Genomic DNA, 23,120 nt, shown 5'->3' on the forward strand with positions numbered 1-23,120 from the left:
CCAAACACAGTTCTCAAACTGAGTGGGAGGAATTCAGAAAGAAAATGTTAAGCGTCTTCGAGAACGCGGCCTCGACCCCCTCGAAGACAGCTGAGGGTGATACCCTGGGTGAAAAACCCCAAAAATCAAAACGCCGGGAGTCGCAGCACCCGGCGAAACATTCAACCCGAGAGCGCCATGAGCCATCGGCTAAGAAGGCACCGTCTTCGACGCCGTCGTCAAGGGTTCCTTCGACGCCGTCGTCGAAGGTTCCTTCGACGCACGGGTCGGCGCCATCGACGCCGTTGTCGAAGGGTTCCTCGACGCATCGGTCGATCGACTCGACGCCATCGTCGACGTCGACGCCGATGAAAGAGAGGACCAAGGCTCCACAGCCAACGGTGTTTGCAAGGGCCTCCGGCACGACGCCGAGACTGTCGTCGATGCCCTCGAGTAGGATCCCGATCCTCTCGAGTTCTTCGAGACCCCTTCCAGTTTTTTCGACGCCTTCGAAGCCGGTTACATCGGCGTCGACGACTTCGACATTTTCTCGTCCAATAACGACGAGTTTGGCTCCTTCGGCCCTAGAGATGGGCTTTACTCCATTTCAGAGATTAGAATACCCTGGTCTTTCTTCAATTTATGAAGAAAGAGAAGACTCTGACCAAGAAACTTTTGGTTTACAGAGATCCACACTGCCTGCTGCAGAGGATTTCACCTCTGAAGAAACGAGGCTGAAGGAACTACAGGACTCACTTCATGAGGCCAGTGGACTTGACACTTCCCCAGAAGTGGAATTTGTAAAGCCAGACCCAGGGGAACATGCCGAAACACCATATAGAACCCTGATGGCAAGAATAATTGAGTTTATGGGTTGGTCTGCGCCTTCACCTGTTTTCCAACAGGACGATCTAACGGATATATTGGACAAAGGCCCACAGGAGGACCAGGTGGTCCCCTTCCATGCAGCCCTACAAAGAAAAATTGCATCCAATTGGGAGACTCCCGAAGTCATCCCAGCAGTCAATAAAAGACTGTCGACAAAGGATAGGGTAGCGGCTGCTGACCCTGAATACCTGTCAAAACACCCGACCCCAGAGAGCCTGGTGGTTCAAGCGGCAACTTCATCCAGCAGTAGGACTGCTTATCCTACTGTCCCACAGGACAGGGATGACAAGAGGTACGACTCTATGGCAAAGAAAGTCTTCTCTGCCTGTAGTATAGCGTTGAAGTCCATCAACGCCACCTGTACGCTCGCCAGGTTCAGTCACACATTATGGGAGTGTGCTTCATCAGCGGCTGACTGCATACCGGATGGAGAGGAGAAGGAAGCCTTCCTTAACATCATTCAAGATGGCAAAGATGCCATGTGCGAGTCTCTGCAAACTGGCATCGATTCCGCTGACAGTATCAGCAGGGCCATGGTGGCTAGTACAACAATCCGCAGGCATGCGTGGTTGCAGAAGTCTGGCTTTGCTCCAGATGTACAGGCCAGACTTTTGAATATGCCTTTTGACGGCTCTTCGTTATTCGGGAAAAAGGCGGATGACAGTCTGGAAAAATTACAGACTTCTCAAGCAGCAGCAAAATTCTTAGGAGCTGCTATCCGCCAAACTCCTTTTCGCCCCTCAGGAACCTCTGGGAGAGGAAAGTCCTTTCGCTATTAGTCCTCATTCGGAAAAGGCAGAGGACAGCCGGCTCAAAGAGGCCAAAGAAGATCCACCCGAGGTGGACGGGTCAAAGGTACTAAGACCGCAGCAGGTGCCTCTTTACCCTCAGCATCTGCATCAGCCGCCCCCAAACCACTCTGAGGCCTTCGCACACAAGACACCTGTAGGAGGCAGGTTAACTCACCATCTGACGGAATGGCAGGCTATAACGTCAGATGCTTGGGCGTTGGAGACAGTTGCCCAAGGTTACTGCCTACCCTTTCTACACATCCCTCAGAGTCATCCAAGGGGGAACAGCTCCCTAAAAGTTCCAGAACCACTCCTCTTGCAGGAAATTATGGACCTGCTAGAGAAAGGTGCCATAGAACCGGTACCTGTAGCGGACAGGAACAAGGGCTGGTACTCCCCCTACTTTCTCATACCAAAGAAGGACGGAGGACCGAGACCCATCCTGGACTTACGAGAATTGAACAAGTTCCTCAGGAAGGACAAGTTCAAGATGGTAACTCTCTCTCAGATCCTTCAGGCCCTCCAGCTCCAGGACTGGCTGGTATCTCTGGACCTTCTGGATGCTTATTTCCATGTGCCGATCCATTTCAAGCACAGGAAATACCTGAGGTTTGCAATTGGCAACTCTCATTATCAATTTCGAGTTCTGCCATTTGGGCTGACCTCCGCCACGAGGGTCTTCACCAAGCTGATGTCGGTAGTGGCGGCGAGTCTAAGGAGGGAAGGGATCCACGTCTATCCCTACCTGGACGATTGGCTGATCAGGGCCGTATCTTCAGAACAGGCCCAGACCCAGCTATATTATGTCTGCCTCTTCCTTCACAGACTGGGCTTCTCCCTCAATTTAAAGAAGTCACAGATGATGCCATCTCAGAGACTCCAGTTAATTGGAGCGGTCCTGGACACTTCCCTGGGAAAAGCCTCGCCACCAGAGGTGAGGACTCAAGATATTCTACAGATGGTCACCAAGTTTCAAAATGCCCAGCGTCTCCCAGCCTTCGACTTTTTGAGGTTGCTAGGCCTCATGGCATCCTGCATCTTCCTTGTGCCAGAGGCTCGCCTGAGAATGAGATCTCTTCAGTGGGCACTGAGAAGTCAGTGGTCACAATTCTCAGGGAGAATGTCAGACCTCCTCCGGATTCCGGACAAGGTAGCCCACGACCTTCAATGGTGGGCCTATTCAGACAATTCAGGAAAGAATCTCTCTATCGGCAGTCCACCTAGCCGGAGAGAAGATTTTGACAGCGGACGCTCTGAGCAGGCAGAGCACAGTCTCCCACGAGTGGGAGCTAGCTCAGGAAGTCCTTCAAGAGATCTTCGCCCTTTGGGGAACCCCTCAGGTGGATCTGTTCGCCACAAGCACCAACAGGAAGTGCGATCTGTTCTGTTCAAGGGAATTTCCCCCGAGAGGAGCTCTAGGAGATGCGTTCGTAGTGGACCGGGAGTTCCCACTCCTTTACGCATTCCCACCAGTCCCTGTTATTCCTCAAATGATCAGGAGGTTGAGAAGATTCCGGAAAACCATGATCCTAATTGCCCCGGATTGGGCCAGGAGAACGTGGTACCCGGACCTTCTAGATATGTCCATCTGCCCTCCAATCCGTCTTCCACTCAAAGAGAATCTTCTCTCGCAGAAGGGAGGTCAGGTTCTCCATCCAGACAGCAGAACCCTCAACCTTCACGCTTGGCTTCTGAAAGGTTGAGGTACAAGGATTGGGATCTCCCTGATGACGTCATGGAGGTGTTGCTTTCGGCCAGAAGACCAGCAACAAAGTCTTTATACCGCTGCCGTTGGAACAAGTTTTGCAGCTGGTGTAGGGAAGAGAATATCGACCCTTTTTCATGCGGTACACCAACAGTGTTATCGTTTCTACTCTACTTGGCAAACTCAGGCCTTCAAGTTGGCACTGTAAAAGGCTATCTCGCAGCGCTTTCTATCTTCAAGCGCACTGCGGAGGAACCATCGTATTTCAAAATGCCTCTAGTGGTACAATTTCTCAAGGGTCTAACTAATGTTTACCCTCCAAAACCATTCCAGGTTCCATTATGGGACTTACATTTAGTCTTGAACTTCTTAATGGGCACTCCATTCGAACCACTTCACTCTTGCGCTTTGAGATTTCTCACACTTAAAACTGTCCTACTGGTAGCACTAACATCTGCTAGGAGGGTGAGTGAGCTACAAGCTGTCTCCTGTAAACCCCCACATACAATCTTCCACAAGGACAAGGTTGTCCTTCAGGTGAAGCCTAATTTTCTCCCAAAGGTGGTCTCTGAATTCCATATTACTCAGAAAATTACCTTGCCTTCATTCTACCCTCCTCCCCATCCGGGGAAAGAGGAGGAAAGGCTACCTGGACCCTAGGCGTGCTCTCAGCTTTTACATCAGCAGAATGGCTAGGATCAGGCAAGCAGACCAACTGTTTGTAGGATACTCAGGTCACAAGTTGGGTCTACCCATAACAAAACAAACCATCTCCAGGTGGATTATCTTGGCCATCCTGGAATGTTATAGACTAGCAGGGAAAGAGCCACCCCAAAATCTCAGGGCTCATTCAACCAGGGGTATCGCAGCCTCTTCGGCTCTCCAGAGAGGGGTACCGGTCCGGGACATATGTGCGGCTGCCACATGGCCGTCCGCACATACATTCACAAAATGTTACAATCTGGATTCCTCCACTGCTCAAGAGACCAGATATGGCAAGGCCGTATTACATCCGGTCCATCCCTAAAGGGATACATAACACTATCACTCCCTCCTCCAATTACATACCACTGCTATGGGAGTCTATCAAAGATAAGGAATACGTCGGAGGACACAATCCCTTCGAAGAACAAGTTACTTCTTACCTGGTAACGTTCTTTCGACGGGATGTTCCTCCGACGTATTCCTTATCGCCCCTCCCATCCATCCCCACAGTGATAACTTCCCGTCGAGGGACATCGACTCGGCGGACGTCGATGCGCAGCGCTCTCTACAGAAAAAAATTCCGAGGCCACCAAGCTGGAAACGTATTATCAAAGATAAGGAATACGTCGGAGGAACATCCTGTCGAAAGAATGTTTGCCAAGTAAGAAGTAACTTGTTCTTCTCTTTGTTCGAAAGAGCTTGTAGGCACTTGTATCTCCAACAGTTCAACATCCGTGATATCAAACGCAGATTGGAATTGCGTGGGATCAATGGTTATACAGTTTTGGAGTTCACATAGTAAATAATTTCCATCGCCGTTAAGGACACTGACTTCGCTTCCAAGTAAGTTAGCATGTAATGATTGTGCTATTTGTGTTTTCTCCGCTCCCGATGGGCACAATTTGCCTTTGAGCTGTTCAATGGGAGGCAAATGTATGGTCGTAGGTTGTGTGCATGTAATTTCCTCCACACTGGTGTTTAGGTGAGTGGAGGCGAGAGACTGTAAAGATGGCAAAGCAGTCTGAGTGTTATTTGGTAGAAACATTCCAGCGCTTACCTCAACATCAGTCTTGGGGGTTGTGGCGAAACCGAAAGTTTTTGGCAATTTTGACTGACGGCACTCAAACAGAATTTTCAGCCGTGTCTGAGAGCCCGTCACCACCATTTTGCCACTGTTGACCATCTTCTTTCTTTTCACTGACCCTTTCACCGTCCTGAGACGGACTGGGCAGACTGGGACTCTACGGGACTCCGCGCGGCGCTCCGTGCCAGCAACACCTATTTAAGGTGGAGTCTACCAGTTAAAGGGCCAGTATAATTCAGTTTGAGTAATTCAAAATGCAAGTCACTCCGTAGCAGCAGCTCCTCTCAGTGCAGAATCCTGGGCAGACTGGGACTCTACGGGACTCCGTGCGGCGCTCCGCGCCAGCAACACCTATTTAAGGTGGAGTCTACCAGTTAAAGGGCCAGTATAACTCAGCTTGAGTAATTCAAAACGCAAGTCACTCCGTAGCAACAGCTCCTCTCAGTGCAGAATCCTGGGCAGACTGGGACTCTACGGGACTCTGCAATATTTGGGAATAGTTAGCTGGACAGGAAGGGTCGGCAGAGGGTTTCTTAAGACGAAGGTGCACAAGGGAGTGCTTCAGGGGAGAAGGGAAGACTCCAGTGGCAAAGGAGTAGTTGCAGAAGTCAGCCAGAGAAGGAGCCAGGGTGTCAATGTGGTCCTTGATGGTTTTGGAGGAACAGGGGTGAACCTGGTTTGACAAGACTTTCATAGATTGTACTTGTATGGAAACTGCGTCAGGGGAGAACAGGGGAAAGGCAGAGAAGGAGGGAGGAGAGTTGGCCCAAAGAAGGGCCAGAGGAAGAGCAGGGACTAGAGGGAGGAGGGGTAGAGGAAGAGAGAGAGATTTAGAGATGAAATGAGAAGCCAGGGATGTGCAGAGGGCCTGGGAGGGGACAGGAGAGGTAGAGACAGCAGCAGGATTGGCCAGCTCCTTGCAGATTTTAAAGAGTTTGGCCGAGTTGTTAGATGCCGCAGAGACGCAGGCTTGGATATGGGCTCTCTTCTTGGTGCGGACAGAGAGTGGTCATGTGGGGCAAGTATGTGGTCATGTGTTGCAAAACCGCCTTTGACAGCGATCTGCCTTGTGGCCATGGCATGAACATCTTGTCTGCTGTCCCCAAACCCACTCCGCACTATATAGTTTGAGCTTGGGTGCTTGTTTTGGCAGTGTTTTGAACAGGTGCATCAGTGGAGTAACATCCCCCATTGTGACAAGTCTCAATTGACTGTCAATACTTACTGTTATTTACACAAATATGTTTCAGATTAAGGCAAAGGCTGACTTGAATTTGCGCTTCATTCACCAGAGGACTTTAGGGCGTCTTTTTTTTGGACCCCGGATAGGATGTGTAAATTGGGACTTTGTGATAATGATAAGTGCTTGGGTAGTTTGAAGGAAAAGGGTACTATGTTACACATGTTATGGAATTGTGAGAAAGTAATGGGTTTTTGGAATGAAGTCTTGGATAGGGTTGATATGGTATGTGAGATTGCTTTTCTTAGAAATCCATTAGCTCTGATAATGAATTCTTAGAGTTGTGTTCAGCATCTTGAATATCTGATGTTGTGTTGGATTAATAAGGTCCATTTGGTTGCCGCTAGACTAATATTGCGTGTCTGGAAGACTAGGAAAAAGCCATGTGTGGAAGATTGGCTAGTTCAAGTGCAAATTCTTTCCCAATTTGAGAAATTGAAGTTAGGTAAATTACATAGAGAAGAAGTTTATAATGAACAATGGAGTAACTTCAATGAGTTTTATGCTTGATGCTTTGACAGAACGGTTTTTGATTTTGTTTTTATTTTCAGATGGTAGGTGGTGGGAGGGGAGGGTTGATGTTTGTTGTGTCTTCTATGTTGTATTTTTGTTGGCAAAATAAAAATGTGTGTTTTTGATGTAAGATTAGCAGTAAATTGGCTATCAGGGAACATATGTTCTTTTGCTTACTGCCTTTTTTTCTATATTTGACTTGATATAATTACTTTTTTGTACTCAAGTTATGCTCTGATTGTTTTGCTTATGAATGTCTTTTCTGAATTGTAATTGTTTTGTTGAACTAAATAAAGAGTAAAAAAAAAAGAAAAACTAATATGAGCACGCTCCAACACTAGCCGCTTAAAGCCTCTACTTCTCAATTATCTCAGTCGACGCGACAATGACTAAAAGATAGATAACAACTTTTTTTCCCTTAACCTCACAGTTTTACTTTTGTCTCTATTCAACACCTCTTTTCGATTATAAAATCCACAAATAGACAAACTAGTCGACTCTTTAAAAAAACACCATGGTACTCTTTTTCTCCTAGCTCCTAAAATACCCATATTGGAGTGTGAGTCATTCCCTTTCATAAACCTGTTTAGGTGTCGCCTATTGATCCCCTTGGGATTTTGAAATTACTCCTTCTAGACCTTTATTAAGGTATGAAACCAGGCTCTTACAGAACACTCCTCTTTCAAACACTTCTCATTATACACTTAACAAAGCCCTCGTTACTTGTCTATATCACCACAACCCCATTCCGTTTATTTTGCCAGTCCCCTCAATCCACTCATCATTGGTTTTTTGGTTCGAGATTCTCGGTATGGACCCCTCCTTCAATCGGCCACCATCGCCTTTAGTCCGCTCAGCGCCTGTGGAAACCAGGAGGGATTTCGTGTAAGAGGGATCCGTCCCACCTGTATTGTTTTTCTTGCAAGACGTCTATATCAGACTCTCTCCACAGGAAACTTTGCGATCCTCAGACTAGATGGCGGAGGGTGTCCGACTATCCGAAAACACGGGCCTGGACCATCCGCTCTCTGCTACAAAGTGAACATGAAGGCCCTTTAAGACGAGGGAGCGCTATCTGAGATGGATGGGATACATATCTTACTCGTACATCAATAATCAGACCGACTCAGGAATTTGGCAAAACGTAGCTGTTTTAATAGCAATTCTCTAAAACAGGGAGTACAACGGGCATCAATGGACGCTGCGCAAGCATTTCTCTTGACATATTTCATAAAAAACGGTTCTTTTCTAACAAAAACTAATCATAGGTGAAGTCATACTACATGGCAAAATAAGAAAACCTAAGCTGGGTTGTAGTAGGCTTAAAAGGAACATCTAAGTATACTTTCTATGGAGGACTGGACTGGGTTTGGGTCTCTAAGGTCAGGTGGACAGTTATGCCCACCCCTAGTGCAAGTCATCCGCCGCATCATAAAAATACACAATGTTTCATTGGCTTTCAAACTATAGGGCTCCTCACTACGTGGCCCTCTATGATTGGTTGGCACGCTTGTACCCTTCTGGAATATTCCACGGGCTAGCAGCACACAAGCTGGTACCCAGGGTGCTGGAGGGTTGGAATTGGTCATGCCTCCCACCTAATTAGCCCAACATCTATCATCAATCCTACTGTCTGCCATTCAATTAGTCCTTTGGACTCAGCCTTGCAAGTATCACTGCGCCTGAGAATAGAAGGGAGTGTGAGCATGGCCTTATCTTCTGGTCTCGGTACAGCTCACCCCAGAGTCTATTCTCATCTTGACCATGTGACAGGAGACCATGTTTTGAGCTCCTTCCTCGCATTTAATACTATTAAATTTAAAAAACCTGGCACTTCCAGTGTTTTTCCATTACACCTCAACAGAAGCTTGTCTCGCTTCTCACGTTAATTGTATCTTCTCAAATAGATAACCAGGTTCTTTGAGGCCCCAACTCTTGACACAGGGCCAGACAAGCCTTCTCAAATCTTCGTTCAGCGTCAGCTGTTTTCTTGTACTGCGCCACACTTTCAGCCCTTCTGTTCATGGGGTCCCAACTTGCTAAAATGCGTTGTGGAACATCCAGATTCTATACACACATACATATATTGGCGGCACCATCTGCAGTCTATTCACTACGTATAGCCAGCCTCATGATTACTTAGTCTACTTGCATTTCAGCATCTGTACAGTTAAAAAATGGTTTGCATTTTCTTCAGTGCTCTCCGTCTGTGCAATCATCATTTTGCTCACTTTTGCTTCATTTCGTCATCAGAATCTATAAGGTCTATATACTATCTTCTTCGGCATCTCTTCTTGGTGCATCATTTCTGCTTAACGTGACGTCACCAGGCTCTTCCCTTCACTATTTCACACTTCTTCAGGAACCTCTTTCAAGAGGCTGTCATTTCTCCTCGGGTACATCATATAAGGCTTTCTTAATGGATGCCTTGTTTCGAGGACTCTTCGCGGAATAGACACTAATACTGGCGTTGTGCATGTCGCAGTTTCCGGCTTCCAACATATGGGCAGAATAGGGGTGAGACGTCCGGTAAAGGCATTTAGCTCCTCCTCTACACAACCTCTTGCTTTCTCTTTCTGGAGGCGTGGACATTTTCAGGTTGGCATTTGCAGCCTGAACCACCATACTCTCAGGGTAGGCATGGGTGGAAAGAAAGGATGGGTCTGAAGGGGCAGAGCAGTGTTTCTTAGTCAAGTCTCAATCAACTGCTAAGACAGAATCAGGCTCTTCCCAGACATCCCATTCCAGAGCCTCAATTCCAGGGCTAAAAGGCAGGAAGAGCTCTTTCCGAGGAATTTCATGCATGATGTCCGCAAGCTCAAAATGAACTTTCGGTCTGGAAGCGGCTGACAAACCTAGTCAGATGGTCTTTGGCCATCAGCCGTTGTAATGACACCTGAGACTTCCCTCGAGTCAGCGCAGGTAAAATGTACATCTTCGGGGATGCATCCAGACCACTATCCTTCTGCAAGTCAGATGTCAGCTCCAACAGACCCGCCTCCTCACCATACAACTCAGCTGGGAATTCCCTCACCTCTCAATGGAATAAGGGTTCCACCCCAAAAGGGATAGGTTCACCCTCCTCCTCGAAGTCACCCATATTCAAAATTAATGCCCCCATTGGAAGAAGAACATACTCCAGAGCAGTTTACAGAGAGATTTTGTCACTGAGTGGCACCGATGATGCAGAGGTAAAGGGGGCTGGCGCTGGTCGCTTGGTGCCTGAGGGTAGAGCATGTCGGCGCAGGGACGAATCCTCACGAATAAAGGAGCTGGAGATGACCCCTTAGGCATGCAGTCATTGTACTTTGCAGGGTCCCTGCCAGCTTGTGCAGGGGCAGTGAGCCCGAGACCATACGCCAGAAGCAAAGGTGCAGCTGAAATTGGTGAAGATGGCAAACATCTTAAGCCTGAGATTCTTCCAAGATTGGGGATTGACTGGGAAACAGTGCCTGTGGAGCCGCTTCCTGGGAGTCCACGGAGTGGTGACTCCACTTCTTCGAAAATGAAGAAGAGTGGTGCAGAGAGGAAACTACTCAAATGTGTCTCCTTACAGTGCTTTTTCTCCTTTCGACATCCTTTCATCGCCTGCAATTTCATCCTCTGCCATTTCAACGTGAACATTCTAACTAAAATGCTCATCGAATTGTTTAGGGGGGGAGGGTAGATAAGGAGTTGGGGTGGTAGGGAATAGCTACAAATAGGTGGGGGGAAAGGGTTTGGGGGTTAACCCCCACCCCAAAAATAAAAAAATAAACGATTAACGTTTTCATTAGAATGTTCACGTTGAAATGGCAGGGGATGAAATTGCAGGCGATGAAAGAACAATGAACCCTTCGATTGATATATCTTGTTGTCTTTTTCCTCAGAAAAAAGGAGACGAGATTTGCCACTGATTCCGGTAGAGCCCTCGGATGCATCGACTGACATGACCCACAGTCCAAACAGTACAGACAGATTCTGTGGGGGTCAGAAACTGGCATTTGTCGACGCAGTCCGTGCAGGGCTAGAAGCCCAAGGCCTTCGTGGGAGTAGGGCTTTTTGCAAACCTCGGAGCAGTAGTGTTCCTAAGTCAATAGAGTCCATGGAAAAAAGGAACTGAGGTCATGGACGCGGCTTCTCAATGTATGCTTGCTATGACATCCGGGGCAGTCATGTAGGGGCATCAACATGGAGTCACATAGAGTCCCCTGAGTGGCGGATAAACTTCCCAATTTCAAGAAGATGAAGAAAGCACTTACCTTGTTGTCTTTACAGGGTTTTACTTTCCACGGACAGCTTTGCCTTTCTTTGCATGCCCCACATCTTTCGTGTTTTACAATTGAAAATAAAATCATTCAAACAAATGGAGTGGGATATTTTGTCCTTCTCAGGAGAACCTCCACCAGTCAGATATTTTGGTCCAGAACTCTTATGGATCCCTGACTACTGACCATGATGGCTGTGATGGATGGGAGTTATTGGTCAAAACATTTGGAATGTGGCAGGATGGCCACCCCTTTGCCTGAAAGGTGTGGGAATAATGGGGCCGAGACAATGCTTACCTATTACTTTATTCATTATAACAATGTTTCAAAGCGTATCTTATCTTGGACCATGCAGAACACCTTGACAGGTGAGGGGTTCAAATTTGTGTTACCTGTTTGCACTGGCAAGAAGTTTATTCATCACTAGAATCAATGTAGCACATTACTATTGCATAAATGAAGTGGTTAAGGTTTAATTATGCAGATTAACAAGGGGGGTCCTGGGAGTCCCTCTGCCAGACATTAGTCCTGGTTACGAGAGACTTACCCAGAGTCTTTAGCTCACTATCTTTCACAGAAAAGAAATATCCCAAACATATCAGTCTTTGTCCTGCCCTGGGGCAGTCCAGCACCGAAATGCTAGGCAATTCTCCTCTGAACAAGAGTACCAACAGAAACCCCAGACACGTGTTTCGGTCTGGTTGGACCTCATCAGTAGGGTGGATCTGTGCCTCTCTAAGAATAGTGAGCAAGGGGTCCACGTCTGGATTCCCCTAGTAACTTAGGGTGAGACCCAAAGTTACTTAAATATGCAGATTAACAAGGGGGGTCCTGGGAGTCCCTCTGCCAGACATTAGTCCTGGTTACGAGAGACTTACCCAGAGTCTTTAGCTCACTATCTTTCACAGAAAAGAAATATCCCAAACATATCAGTCTTTGTCCTGCCCTGGGGCAGTCCAGCACCGAAATGCTAGGCAATTCTCCTCTGAACAAGAGTACCAACAGAAACCCCAGACACGTGTTTCGGTCTGGTTGGACCTCATCAGTAGGGTGGATCTGTGCCTCTCTAAGAATAGTGAGCAAGGGGTCCACGTCTGGATTCCCCTAGTAACTTAGGGTGAGACCCAAAGTTACTTAAATATGCAGATTAACAAGGGGGGTCCTGGGAGTCCCTCTGCCAGACATTAGTCCTGGTTATGAGAGACTTACCCAGAGTCTTTAGCTCACTATCTTTCACAGAAAAGAAATATCGCAAACATATCAGTCTTTGTCCTGCCCTGGGGCAGTCCAGCACCGAAATGCTAGGCAATTCTCCTCTGAACAAGAGTACCAACAGAAACCCCAGACACGTGTTTCGGTCTGGTTGGACCTCATCAGTAGGGTGGATCTGTGCCTCTCTAAGAATAGTGAGCAAGGGGTCCACGTCTGGATTCCCCTAGTAATTTAGGGTGAGACCCAAAGTTACTTAAATATGCAGATTAACAAGGGGGGTCTGGCAGAGAGTCTCCCAGGACCCCCCTTGTTATTTGCATATTTCAAGTAACTTTGGGTCTCACCCTAAGTTACTAGGGGAATCCAGACGTGGACCCCTTGCTCACTATTCTTAGAGAGACACAGCTACACCCTACTGATGAGGTTCAACCAGACCGAAACACGTGTCTGGGGTTGCTGTTGGTACTCTTGTTCAGAGGAGAATTGCCTATCATTTCGGTGCTGGACTGCCCCAGGGCCGGACAAAGACTGATATGTTTGGGATATTTCTTCTCTGTGAAAGATAGTGAGCTAAAGACTCTGGGTAAGGCTCTTGTAACCAGGACTCATGTCTGGCAGAGAGTCTCCCAGAACCCCCCTTGTTATTTGCATATTTCAAGTAACTTTGGGTCTCACCCTAAGTTACTAGGGGAATCCAGACGTGGACCCCTTGCTCACTATTCTTAGAGAGACACAGCTACACCCTACTGATGAGGTTCAACCAGACCGAAACACGTGTCTGGGGTTGCTGTTGGTACTCTTGTTCAGAGGAGAATTGCCTATCATTTCGGTGCTGGACTGCCCCAGGGCCGGACAAAGACTGATATGTTTGGGATATTTCTTCTCCGTGAAAGATAGTGAGCTAAAGACTCTGGGTAAGGCTCTTGTAACCAGGACTCATGTCTGGCAGAGAGTCTCCCAGGACCCCCCTTGTTATTTGCATAAGGTTTAATTATCACATGGAGAAAGATACATCCTCAAACCAACAACAAACCCTCAACTTCTAATGAATCCCATTCCTCAGCAGATTCCTTAATTTTAAAATGTCCATAATGCAGGCTGGAATCTTGGAACATTTTCAATCACATTTACACAGTGCTGGGTGCTCAACTCATACCTGTGGGTGCACCGCACAGACCTCTCTGGAAGTGACAGTGCCCACCCTATCAGAGCCCATATGTTCCTGTTCCAATGCCACTGGTTGCAGGATTTCGCAACACTCATGGAGTCTCTGACTCTAATGGTCATCAAAGTTTACATTTTGCCTATTTCAGTTGGCTTTTTCTAAAAGGTTTTTCTTTAGTAAGTAAGACGCATCAGGCTTTAAGGCCTCCCGCATATGCTGGACAATAATGTCAATCATCGACACCCATGATCTTTGCATTTGGACTCAGCCTGCTAGGTAAGCTTTGCCTGAGCTCAAAGCCATGGCCTTCCAAGGCTCCTCTTGTCACAGGAGAGGAAAGTTGCTGGGGCACTTCGGAAAAAGAGTGTACCATTGGGGGTACTCTAGGGAGAGGGACTCAGGCTGGAGTCATTCTTCTGATTTGAAGAATGAGTACAAGAAGAGGTTTCACTCCTAGAGTTCCTCAAGAGCACCAACTCGAAGTTGGGGGCTGCAAAGGTGGCACCACATGCTGTACTGGGTAAGATGCCAAAGGTGTTACAGCCGGTTGGCTTCCAGGTTCAAACTCCATCCTTGGAGCTCCCATAGAAGAATTGATGCCTTGCTCTGGGAGAGATGTTGAGTATATCATCGGTGACTGGGAAAAGCACTATTCCAGTGCCGTAGAAAACTGGTATCATGTAATATTATCCCCACCAATAATGTCACCATATATATGGTCGGCGGGAAAGGCCATAGGTGACATTATTGATTGGGTTTAAATGGGAGCAGAGGTTGCGGGGGTGTCCCCCGCTCCCTTAAAAAAAATATGGGGGTTGCGTGGTTGTCCCCTGCAGGTTCCATGGGTTAATATCGGCGTACAATAAACAGCGCCATTCTTATATGGTGATATTTTTGTGGAGATATTAACACATGGAACCCGGAAAACTTTGGTGACATCATATAGGGTGATGTGGATGTTTCTCAGGAATTTGCAGGATGCAAGTGGCCTGGACGCCTCATTTGAAATTATGTTTAATGAGCAGCTTCCTGTGGGCCCTAATGGTGAACTTGTATAATATGAGTCTCATGCGACAAGTAGGTGAGGCTTTGGATATGTAGGTCATTACTGAGCCAGCTGAGAGTGACAGAATCATGGATGTGATGCAGAAGGGTCCCAAGGTGCAACAGCCCTTTCTGGCTTTTATGGTGTGTTTTGAAGTTCAAGTGGCTTACATCTGAAAGAAGCCTGGGCCTGTACCAACTTTCAGTACTTTTAACCACCTAGTGTCATATTCGCTAGTGATACACACTGCCAACTATAGGGGGCAGCTTAATACTTCCCTTCCCTGCTTCCTTATAGGGATTCAAAACACATTGATGTCATGAGTGTTTACATATAGATATATGATCATGCAGTTGCTGAATGTAGCACGAACTCTGGGGAGGTACCAGTGTGGCAGGTGGTGGATAAATCAATTGACCACCTGCTTGCAGAGAGCTGTGAGGCCATGGGGGTGATAGTGGCTGATTGTTTCAAAGACTTGGTGGCCAGTGGGACGGTGATGTTGGCAGCTATGAGACGCCATGCATGGTTGTGCGGTCGAGCTTTACACACCTGACATCCAGGCTAAGATTATGATTAGGTCCTGACAAGGGTAAAAGCTCTTTTGCAAGAAGGTGAATCACACATTACAAAGGTTAAAGAGTCGATGAAAATAGCTAGGTCCCTGGGTCTTTTATCTATCACAAAGGCATTTTTCATAGCAGAGCAGTGCAAGTCAATGCACACAACCCCTCAGAAACTTCATTTTCGCAGGGATACTCCCACAAAGCTGAAAGTCTCATCTCAAACCTACTAAGGACAGAGTTCAGAAGAGGGCAACTACTTAAGGGTTGGCTCTCCTGAAAACTACTTAAGGGTTGGCAACTACTTAAGGGTTGGCTCTCACGCTCTGAAACACCTGTGTACGAGTGCGCTACAAATAAAATATCATATCATACTTGTCCTCAGTGCATGCATCAACAGTGGGGGGCAGGTTGGGGGCATATGGGGAAATATGTCAAGGAGTTGGAAGCTGAGACCACAGGACAGTATGTCCTGTAGATTGTGAAAATAAATGTTAGTGCCCCCCACAGCAGTGAAGACAGGAGCTTTACCAGGCAATGCTTCTACTTGAGTAGAGTACATGTTTAAAAAAGGGACCATAGAAAACGTGCCCAGAAAATAATACGTTATTGGGTTTTACACAAGATATTTTATACCCCAAAGAAAAAGCCGGGAAACTGAGTCCAATTTTACACCTAAAGGGCTTCAAGAGGTACATTAAAAAAATTCAAGATGTTGAAACTGGGCCATATTTTGGGAGCTATCTTTCAAGCATCTGGTTGGGGTCACTGGACCTCCAGAATGTGTATTTTCATTTCCCAATTGTGCCGGCTCACAGAAAATATCTGTGGGTTTTGGCCGCAGGCCAGGACTGACAGTTCAGGGTGTTGCCCTTTGGCCTAACATCGAGGGTTTTCACCAAGGTGATGGCAATCATGGCATCCCACGTTCAACCGGCAAGTGCAGAGGTATTCCCATACCATGAAGATCAGTTAATGACATTTCTCCCCAACAATAACGAGGTCTGGGTATTTCCTTGAATGTCAAAATGTGAAACTGTAGTTACATCAATGCAGCTGCAGCTCATAAGGTGCGTCCTAGGATTGACATTGATGCAAGCTTTTCTATTCAACCGAGAGGTTTCAGGCTATCACAGCAACTCTAACCTGCTTCAAACCAGTAGGCACGCTGGAAGCTGGAATGGGCCGGATCTATTTGTGTATTCCCCTGTTCCATTGGCGAGGGTTTGCACGAGAACACGCCTATTGGAACTCTGGATCAGGTGGAATCTGTTGACTAGCTCCTTGGCGGATAGGCTGCTGGTGAATGTAGCAGATTTGACCTGGTGGAACACAGAGAAGAACTAAAATGATGGCCCATGAATCTTTTCTGTGCCAATTTAGGGGAGCAGGTTGTTTCAAAAGGTTCTATGATAGGTAAGAGTGCCTATGTCAACGATCTGGGCATTTGAGACAAGTAGTCAAAATTAAAAGGAACACTCCACATGAATCTGTTGGCATCGAGTGTGATTTTCCCTGCCTAACCTGCTTTTCAGTCTCAGGGCAAGAGAGTGATGGTTTTGACGGACAACACAACCACCATGCACTATGTAAACAAATACAGGCATGTGGGTTCCAGGAAGTTGTGAAGGGAGTCACAGGCTCTGTGGGTGTGGCTGACTGGGCAATCTTGGTCCAGGCTTTCCACCTTGCAAGGGAGGATGATGTGAAGGTGGATGCCCTAAGCAGGCAGCGGTCAATGTGGCATGAGGCGTTGCTTTACCAGTCAGTGGTAGAACACTTCTTCAGGATGTGGCGTGTGCCATAGGTGGACATGTTCACAACTCATGTAAACAAAAATGCCTTCCGTTCTGCTCAAGGAGTTTCCCATGCTTTACTGGAGCAATCAGGCAGGGTCTTTTGCAGAGGGTGTGATCAGCAGCACACCAATGCTTTCCCTGCTCCAGTGACTGGGGTGCTGGATTTTGCATTGTCACTGGTGAATGAAGGTCTGCAGGTCTTTATGATGAAGGGTTACCTGGCTACCGTGTCTTCATGGGGAAGCCTGAACAGGGTTCCTTTTTCGGTATCAGCTTAGTTGGTCGCAAACCAAATTGACCTTTTCAATGTAACCACATTATTCTGTTCGTTTTTGGGGGGAATGTCGGTCAAATTAAATGTATATGTGGGGTTGGAAAGGGAATAGGCAGATGTTTGGGGGTGTGGTGCTGGGGGACTCCCCCCGCATTTTCGGCAATGCGGAAAAGACGACCTGATAAAATTCGGTCAAATTGGAAAAGGTCAATGTTTTTCAGTCAAATAGACCTAAACCTCTTCTTCAAGATCCCCATTATGGCAGTTGTTGAAAGGGCTAGTGATCTGTTGCCCACAGGCACCATACCTCCAGCAACAATAGGAACTGAATCTGGTCTTAGCTCAGCAAACAACTCTTCCCTTTAAGCCAATACAAAGCTGTGACAATACATTGTTTTATACCGAAAACCACCAATTTAGTGACCATCGCGTCGGCCAGGCAGATGAGTGAGTTTCAGGCCTTGTTGGCTGGCAGGCCTTATCCCATCTTTGATAAGGACTAAGTGACACTTCTGGTGAAGCTGTTCTTTCTACTGAAAGTAGTACGTGAATTTCTCAGTAAGCAGGTGCTACAACCTCTGGCTTTCTTTCCCCTCTGAACTTTGAAATGCTGCATTGGCTTGATCCTTGGAAGGTCCCGAGTCTTTACATTCCCAGCTTGGATGAACAGGCAGCTGTTTGTTGCTTTGGGGCATGCATCAAGATGGTGGCTATGATCAAGCAGCCTATCTTTAATTGGAATATCAATTGCATCAGACTTTGCTATGGGACAGTGAACAAATCTCCCCCAGAGGGCATTGTGGCACATTGTACAGAGGTCATGGCGCTAGGACAAGGGATTCCTACTGAGGAGATGTGAAGAGTTTCATGGGCAATTATGCACACATTTGTGAGTCTCTACGGTCTCTACGGTCTGGATTCAGATGCTAAGGCTGAGGGCTTGTTTAAAAGGTCTGTAGGGCAGCGCAAATCTAGGACATTTCCCCACATGGGAAATGTCACTGCATTTAAGCAGCATTTTAAAGGGGACAAGACCCCCCTCCTGTGAAGCCCTGCCACCCAACCATGCCAGAGCTGCCTCCCGACGGCACTGCCCTGTAGACTGGATAGAAGAGGGCCCGGGTAGCATTGAGTTCCGCTGAAAGGTCTGGAGGATACCTACCTAGCCCACTCCCAAGAACAACCACAGTGCATTTTCTTACCTGTTCCCGAAGCAGGAATACTCTAGGAAATACCAGGAAAATCCAAGGGAGGGAACTGGGAGATGGATACTATTCCCAGCAGAACGAGGATGCAACTAAGAGAACAAAACAAGGGCACAATAAACAGTCTGAGTCAAAAGCCTAGGCAATCCAAATACAGATCCAGCGTGGTTACAGAGGTGAAAGGGGCAAAAAGAATTCAGGTAAGAGGTCCAGGTCAAGAAGCACAAATACACAGTCACAAAACAAGTAGGTCACTACTCACGAAAAACATAGGGAAGCTCTTGGTTTGCTTTGGTTTCTTTTGTAGAACATGAATGCAGGTGTTCCACACCAAGCTCTAAAAATTCAGTGACATATCCTATCACTAAATTTGATGAAAGGGCTGAAGGAAAATGGAGATATCATGCATCACATCTCTGGTTGAGATTTCATTCAATTCTTCCTAGTGCATCCAAGGTCCCTCCTTTAACATGTCTCTGGCATTGCTGGGATAGTCTTTAAGAGATAAGGAATCTGCAGAGGAGGTACCATCCATTAGAAGAACAATTTACATACCATATGGGTATGGCTGGTTCCGATGTATACAATATCTCCTCTGCATATTCCTTATCTGCCCGTTCCCCTCCCTTCATTTGCCTCAAGATGCTCTCAGTCGTTTTATGGTGGGTACTATTTGTGGAACTGTGAGGCTCGTGGCAGGATGTGCCACTTATCCGTAGGGCACAGTTGCTACTCGGGGAGATCCCAATGGTCACCCACATAGCACTGCAGGTTTGGGTGTCAGTGTGAAAGCACTGTTACGATACTTCCAAGGTGCCCTTGACATTTCAAAGATAGGGAATCTATATCTAGATTGTAGAGATCACCTCCCTTACGGAGGTGTACAAGGCCAGTAATTGCTCGGGCCTCAGTGAGGACTCGGGGCTGTTAAAGGCCCTTAATGCACCCTGTAATCTGTGGTGATTGCTATTCATGCTCCAGGTTCATCTAGGGTGAGTATAATATATTTTTTTTTATGAGAAACTGGCTGTGCGCGTGTATTGTGTGAGCCTAATCTCCTGTAAAAATAAAAAACAAGATGGCTGCCGCCATAGAAAATCAAACCCCTTCTAATTCTATGGCAGTGGCCATTGCGGGAAGGAGCAGCAGTTCCAGGAGCCCACGCAGGTAAGTGGGGGGGGGTGGGGCCTTAGGGATGACATTGGCGATGAAGAAGTGGTCAGTGGAAGGCTGGAGGTGCCAAAAAATGGCAAACATTTGGCAACACCCAGGAAAGGGCCTCAGGTGGCTAGGAAAAACAGGGGTGGTATACTGTGTGTGCTCGCCCGTGTTTCCAGCCACCCACTTGGCTGAGCACCCTTCCCCTAGTGCAAATCAGTATTTTATCTTTAGCATGGTTTAAAATAGAAAGTCCTGGAATGCTAAAAAGGCTGATTTATGTCTGCTTTGTGACCCACAACCCTTTATGTTGCTATGACCACTATACTCCTGAGGTCTGCATATCTGAAGCAAATAATTAATATGGGGGTAAGAACTGTTTTTGATGCTATGAATTTTTGTAAAACTACTCATAATAATATGGTAATTTTGCAGTTATAAAATGTATTTATAGAGAATCGCTATGCAAAAATTGATTGGCTGATGGAAAATTGAAGGTTTAAAGTGCTAGCTTTTTTAATTCTACTTTTAATGGTGTACTTTTTTCTCTGTGCTTTTAACAGCAATTTTTATTGAACTACGTGAGATGTGATGCATGTGTATCAAATGTAGATTGACTTATTTATCTATGATGTATGTAAGATATAGCATGCTAGGCTTGCATGACCTATACCTATGTAAAAATAAAGCTTGATTGATGATGACACGGAATCTGCAGAGAAGATAGTATCATCGAAGGCAATCACTTTCAGGGGAAGTCACAATCTGCGCCCTGAAGGCAGTGCAAGTTTGGGTGGCAGCACCAAGCGGTGTTAAAGCACTTTTTAAATATTTCCAAGATCTGCAGCCAGACATTTCAAAGATAGGGAATCTGCAGATGAGACATTGTAGCTATCAAAACCAACATTACCCGTAAATTATGTAACTTGTTCTTCTAAAGGCCTTTTTGAATGTCTTCAGTATCCATTTTCTTTTTTTTTTTTACAGAAAGTGTTATTCCAGCAAGGTGTGTCATTACAACAGCGGCGATAGATGTGCACCATCCAAACATCTCATCTGACCTTTTCACAGTCGACGTGCCAATCAAAATTGAAAGAAATGGGACATCGACCAGTATCACCTCAGACAGTGGTTCAAGGTCTCCGGAAAGCTCTGGAACGAGAGCACAGAGCATTAGCAGTCAGAACTTTGGCTCTTCTACAGACTGCAGTACAACGCGTGAGGAGGAGACCTCTGATTACTGCGCTCTGAACAGTGGCAGATCCATCAAGTATGAGGAACATGAACCTATGAGGCACAGGGTCAATCACGCAGCAGTGAAGGAACTACTCTCGTCATTATCTGACGATTCCTCCTTGACACAAAAAGTCTTGGACCCAGTCAACTTTAAATTGCCTTCTCCGGCCGGGTCCTCCAAAGTCAGCCCCGTGCTGGAGCATAGAGCGAACATGTACAACAGAAAGAACCAAGAGGGCTTTGATGTCTTTCACATCAGTCCAGTTTTTCACTTTCCTCAAAATGTCCCAGTGTTTGATGAGAAACACAGGTCTTTGGAATCCAAAGAGAAAAAGTTAAACAGTTTCCCAGAGTCATAAACTTTTTTCTTTATTGGTACAAAAAACGGACACTCATCATGGCCAAAACAATTAATGCCAGTAATGGTACTGATGCAGGCTGGACAACATGCTTCTGTGATGTGAATGGATGTGGTATCATGACGTGCATGCATTGTAAGAGCCAGCATTGCAATACACTGTGGAATTGTCGCTTTGGAAATAGGGAAAATCGAAAATAATATGAATAATGACCTCAAATGTACAGATTCTTAATCTTCAGTTTGTGGTTTTTATGCAGTTTATATTGAAATCTGAATTATTCACCATCATGATCAGGTCAGGCTTCAGCAGGGTTAAAAACATATTCTCTGTGCCAGATTTCTTACATTGCCTTTGTACATGATAACTCCAAACTCTTTGTACAAAAATTGCAATATTTTTGATCTCGAAATGTTTTTTCGATTACTTTGAAAGATGCAAATTAAAGAAAACCGAACAATGTGTTCCCTGTTCTATGTTTATTTGTTCGGTTGCATCGAATGCACAGTATTTAGACAAACATTACATCCTTAACTACATTCCAGGGAAAATATGCTCATGTATGTATAGTACACATGTCTGAATTGTATGCAATAATTGCAACAGCAATAGGGCCAGAAAAGGCATTTTCAGGCTAAGAGTTAATTTGCAAAGTATGCATATTGTACCATAAAAACAGACACATGTACAAGGATAATTGAGCATGCAAAACCCCAAGAGTGTAACTGGAATAAGAGTACCAATTCAAAAAGCATATGTTTGGAAGGATCTTGCATACAGTTTTCAAACATGTCCCTTTAAATGTGTGCAGTGAATTCAAGCCCTAGCCTGTTTCATACAGGAGCAGGGCAGAAAGGGGTCATAATGAGTTTGCGGGTATCCCTCTGGTAATTCCGGCGGAATACTGGCAAACTGCCCCTACCCTATCGGCTGCCTGATACCCCAGGATTACCGGGATATTACAGATGGCGGAAACGCTGGTAAATCCCTATTCCACTCCATGGAGGGGATTGCCACAATTACTCGTGCCAGTAGGGGACATTTTTTGCCAGTAGGGGTCCAATTTACCAGCAGTTCAGGGCTGGAGGTAAATCTTGTGTTTTGCTGGTCCAGTAAAATAGCTGGTGCCGGAATTACTGGCAATTATACGTACCTGCCAACATTCTCGAGCACCTGTGAGGGAGATTTTGCGACAGAAAGCGGGAGACAGGAATTTCCCCATAGGATTGCATTGGAGATTTTGAATAGAAATCGGGAGTCTCCCGCCTAAATGATACCAGCAATTTTTCCGGACCGGCAAACCTGTAATGAGCCCCACAAATATAGAAATGTCTGCCTCATTTAATTACATCGGAAAATAGGATGGGAATGGCAATAGCCATAGGGTGCTGTCTGGCTCTATTTCCGCCAGGGAGTGTAGCTCTGGTTGTAAATAGAGCTAGAAAACCATTTTAAATCCTAAGCGCATCTTCACATCAGAGCATCTGCCACCTTGTGTAACTCTGCCACTCTACACTTCAGGGAGGACCTGAAGACTTTACTCTTCAAAGATCTTCTCGCCAATGACCGATCAACCTACTCAACACCACTTCTCTCCCTCCCCCTTCCATTATTCCCTCTCCTATTCAGACAACCTCTGCGTCCCCACACCGTAACTGTACCCCCTGGGTGTTTGCCCCATGTACAGCGCTCTATTGCTTAGCAGCTAGGTTTGCACTTTTTAAATGCCACATTTAGTTACATTGCTGAAAAATCCAGACTAGTAATCAAGCGTCCTTACAATTGATATTACCCAAATTCCTGTCACAATCCTTCATAACCCATCTCCTGTTCTCTAGCCTTTATATTTTGAATACATTGTTATTTTTCAGGAAGATAAAAGCAAAATGAATGTAGAGTACTTAACGAAATGTAAGCACAAGGATGCATGCCAAGGTAGAGCTGTCTTTTTT

General features: G+C 46.2%; 1 protein-coding gene across 14 annotated transcripts in view; it reads left to right on the forward strand.

Moving 5' to 3' along the window:
• TMEM266 (transmembrane protein 266) overlaps window positions 1-21,632 on the forward strand; it is an 818,009-nt gene extending 796,377 nt beyond the window's left edge. For all 14 annotated transcript variants that reach the window (XM_069624431.1, XM_069624435.1, XM_069624430.1 and 11 more), the window contains one exon: window positions 20,561-21,632. In XM_069624431.1, the coding sequence (XP_069480532.1) occupies window positions 20,561-21,168 (608 nt within the window). In that variant the 3' untranslated portion in view covers window positions 21,169-21,632. The remainder of the gene's footprint in view (window positions 1-20,560) is intronic.
• Window positions 21,633-23,120: the final 1,488 nt, after the last annotated feature.

Source organism: Ambystoma mexicanum, chromosome 11 (assembly GCF_040938575.1).
Source record: "Ambystoma mexicanum isolate Mex_15411 chromosome 11, UKY_AmexF1_1, whole genome shotgun sequence".
NCBI lineage: Eukaryota > Metazoa > Chordata > Amphibia > Caudata > Ambystomatidae > Ambystoma > Ambystoma mexicanum.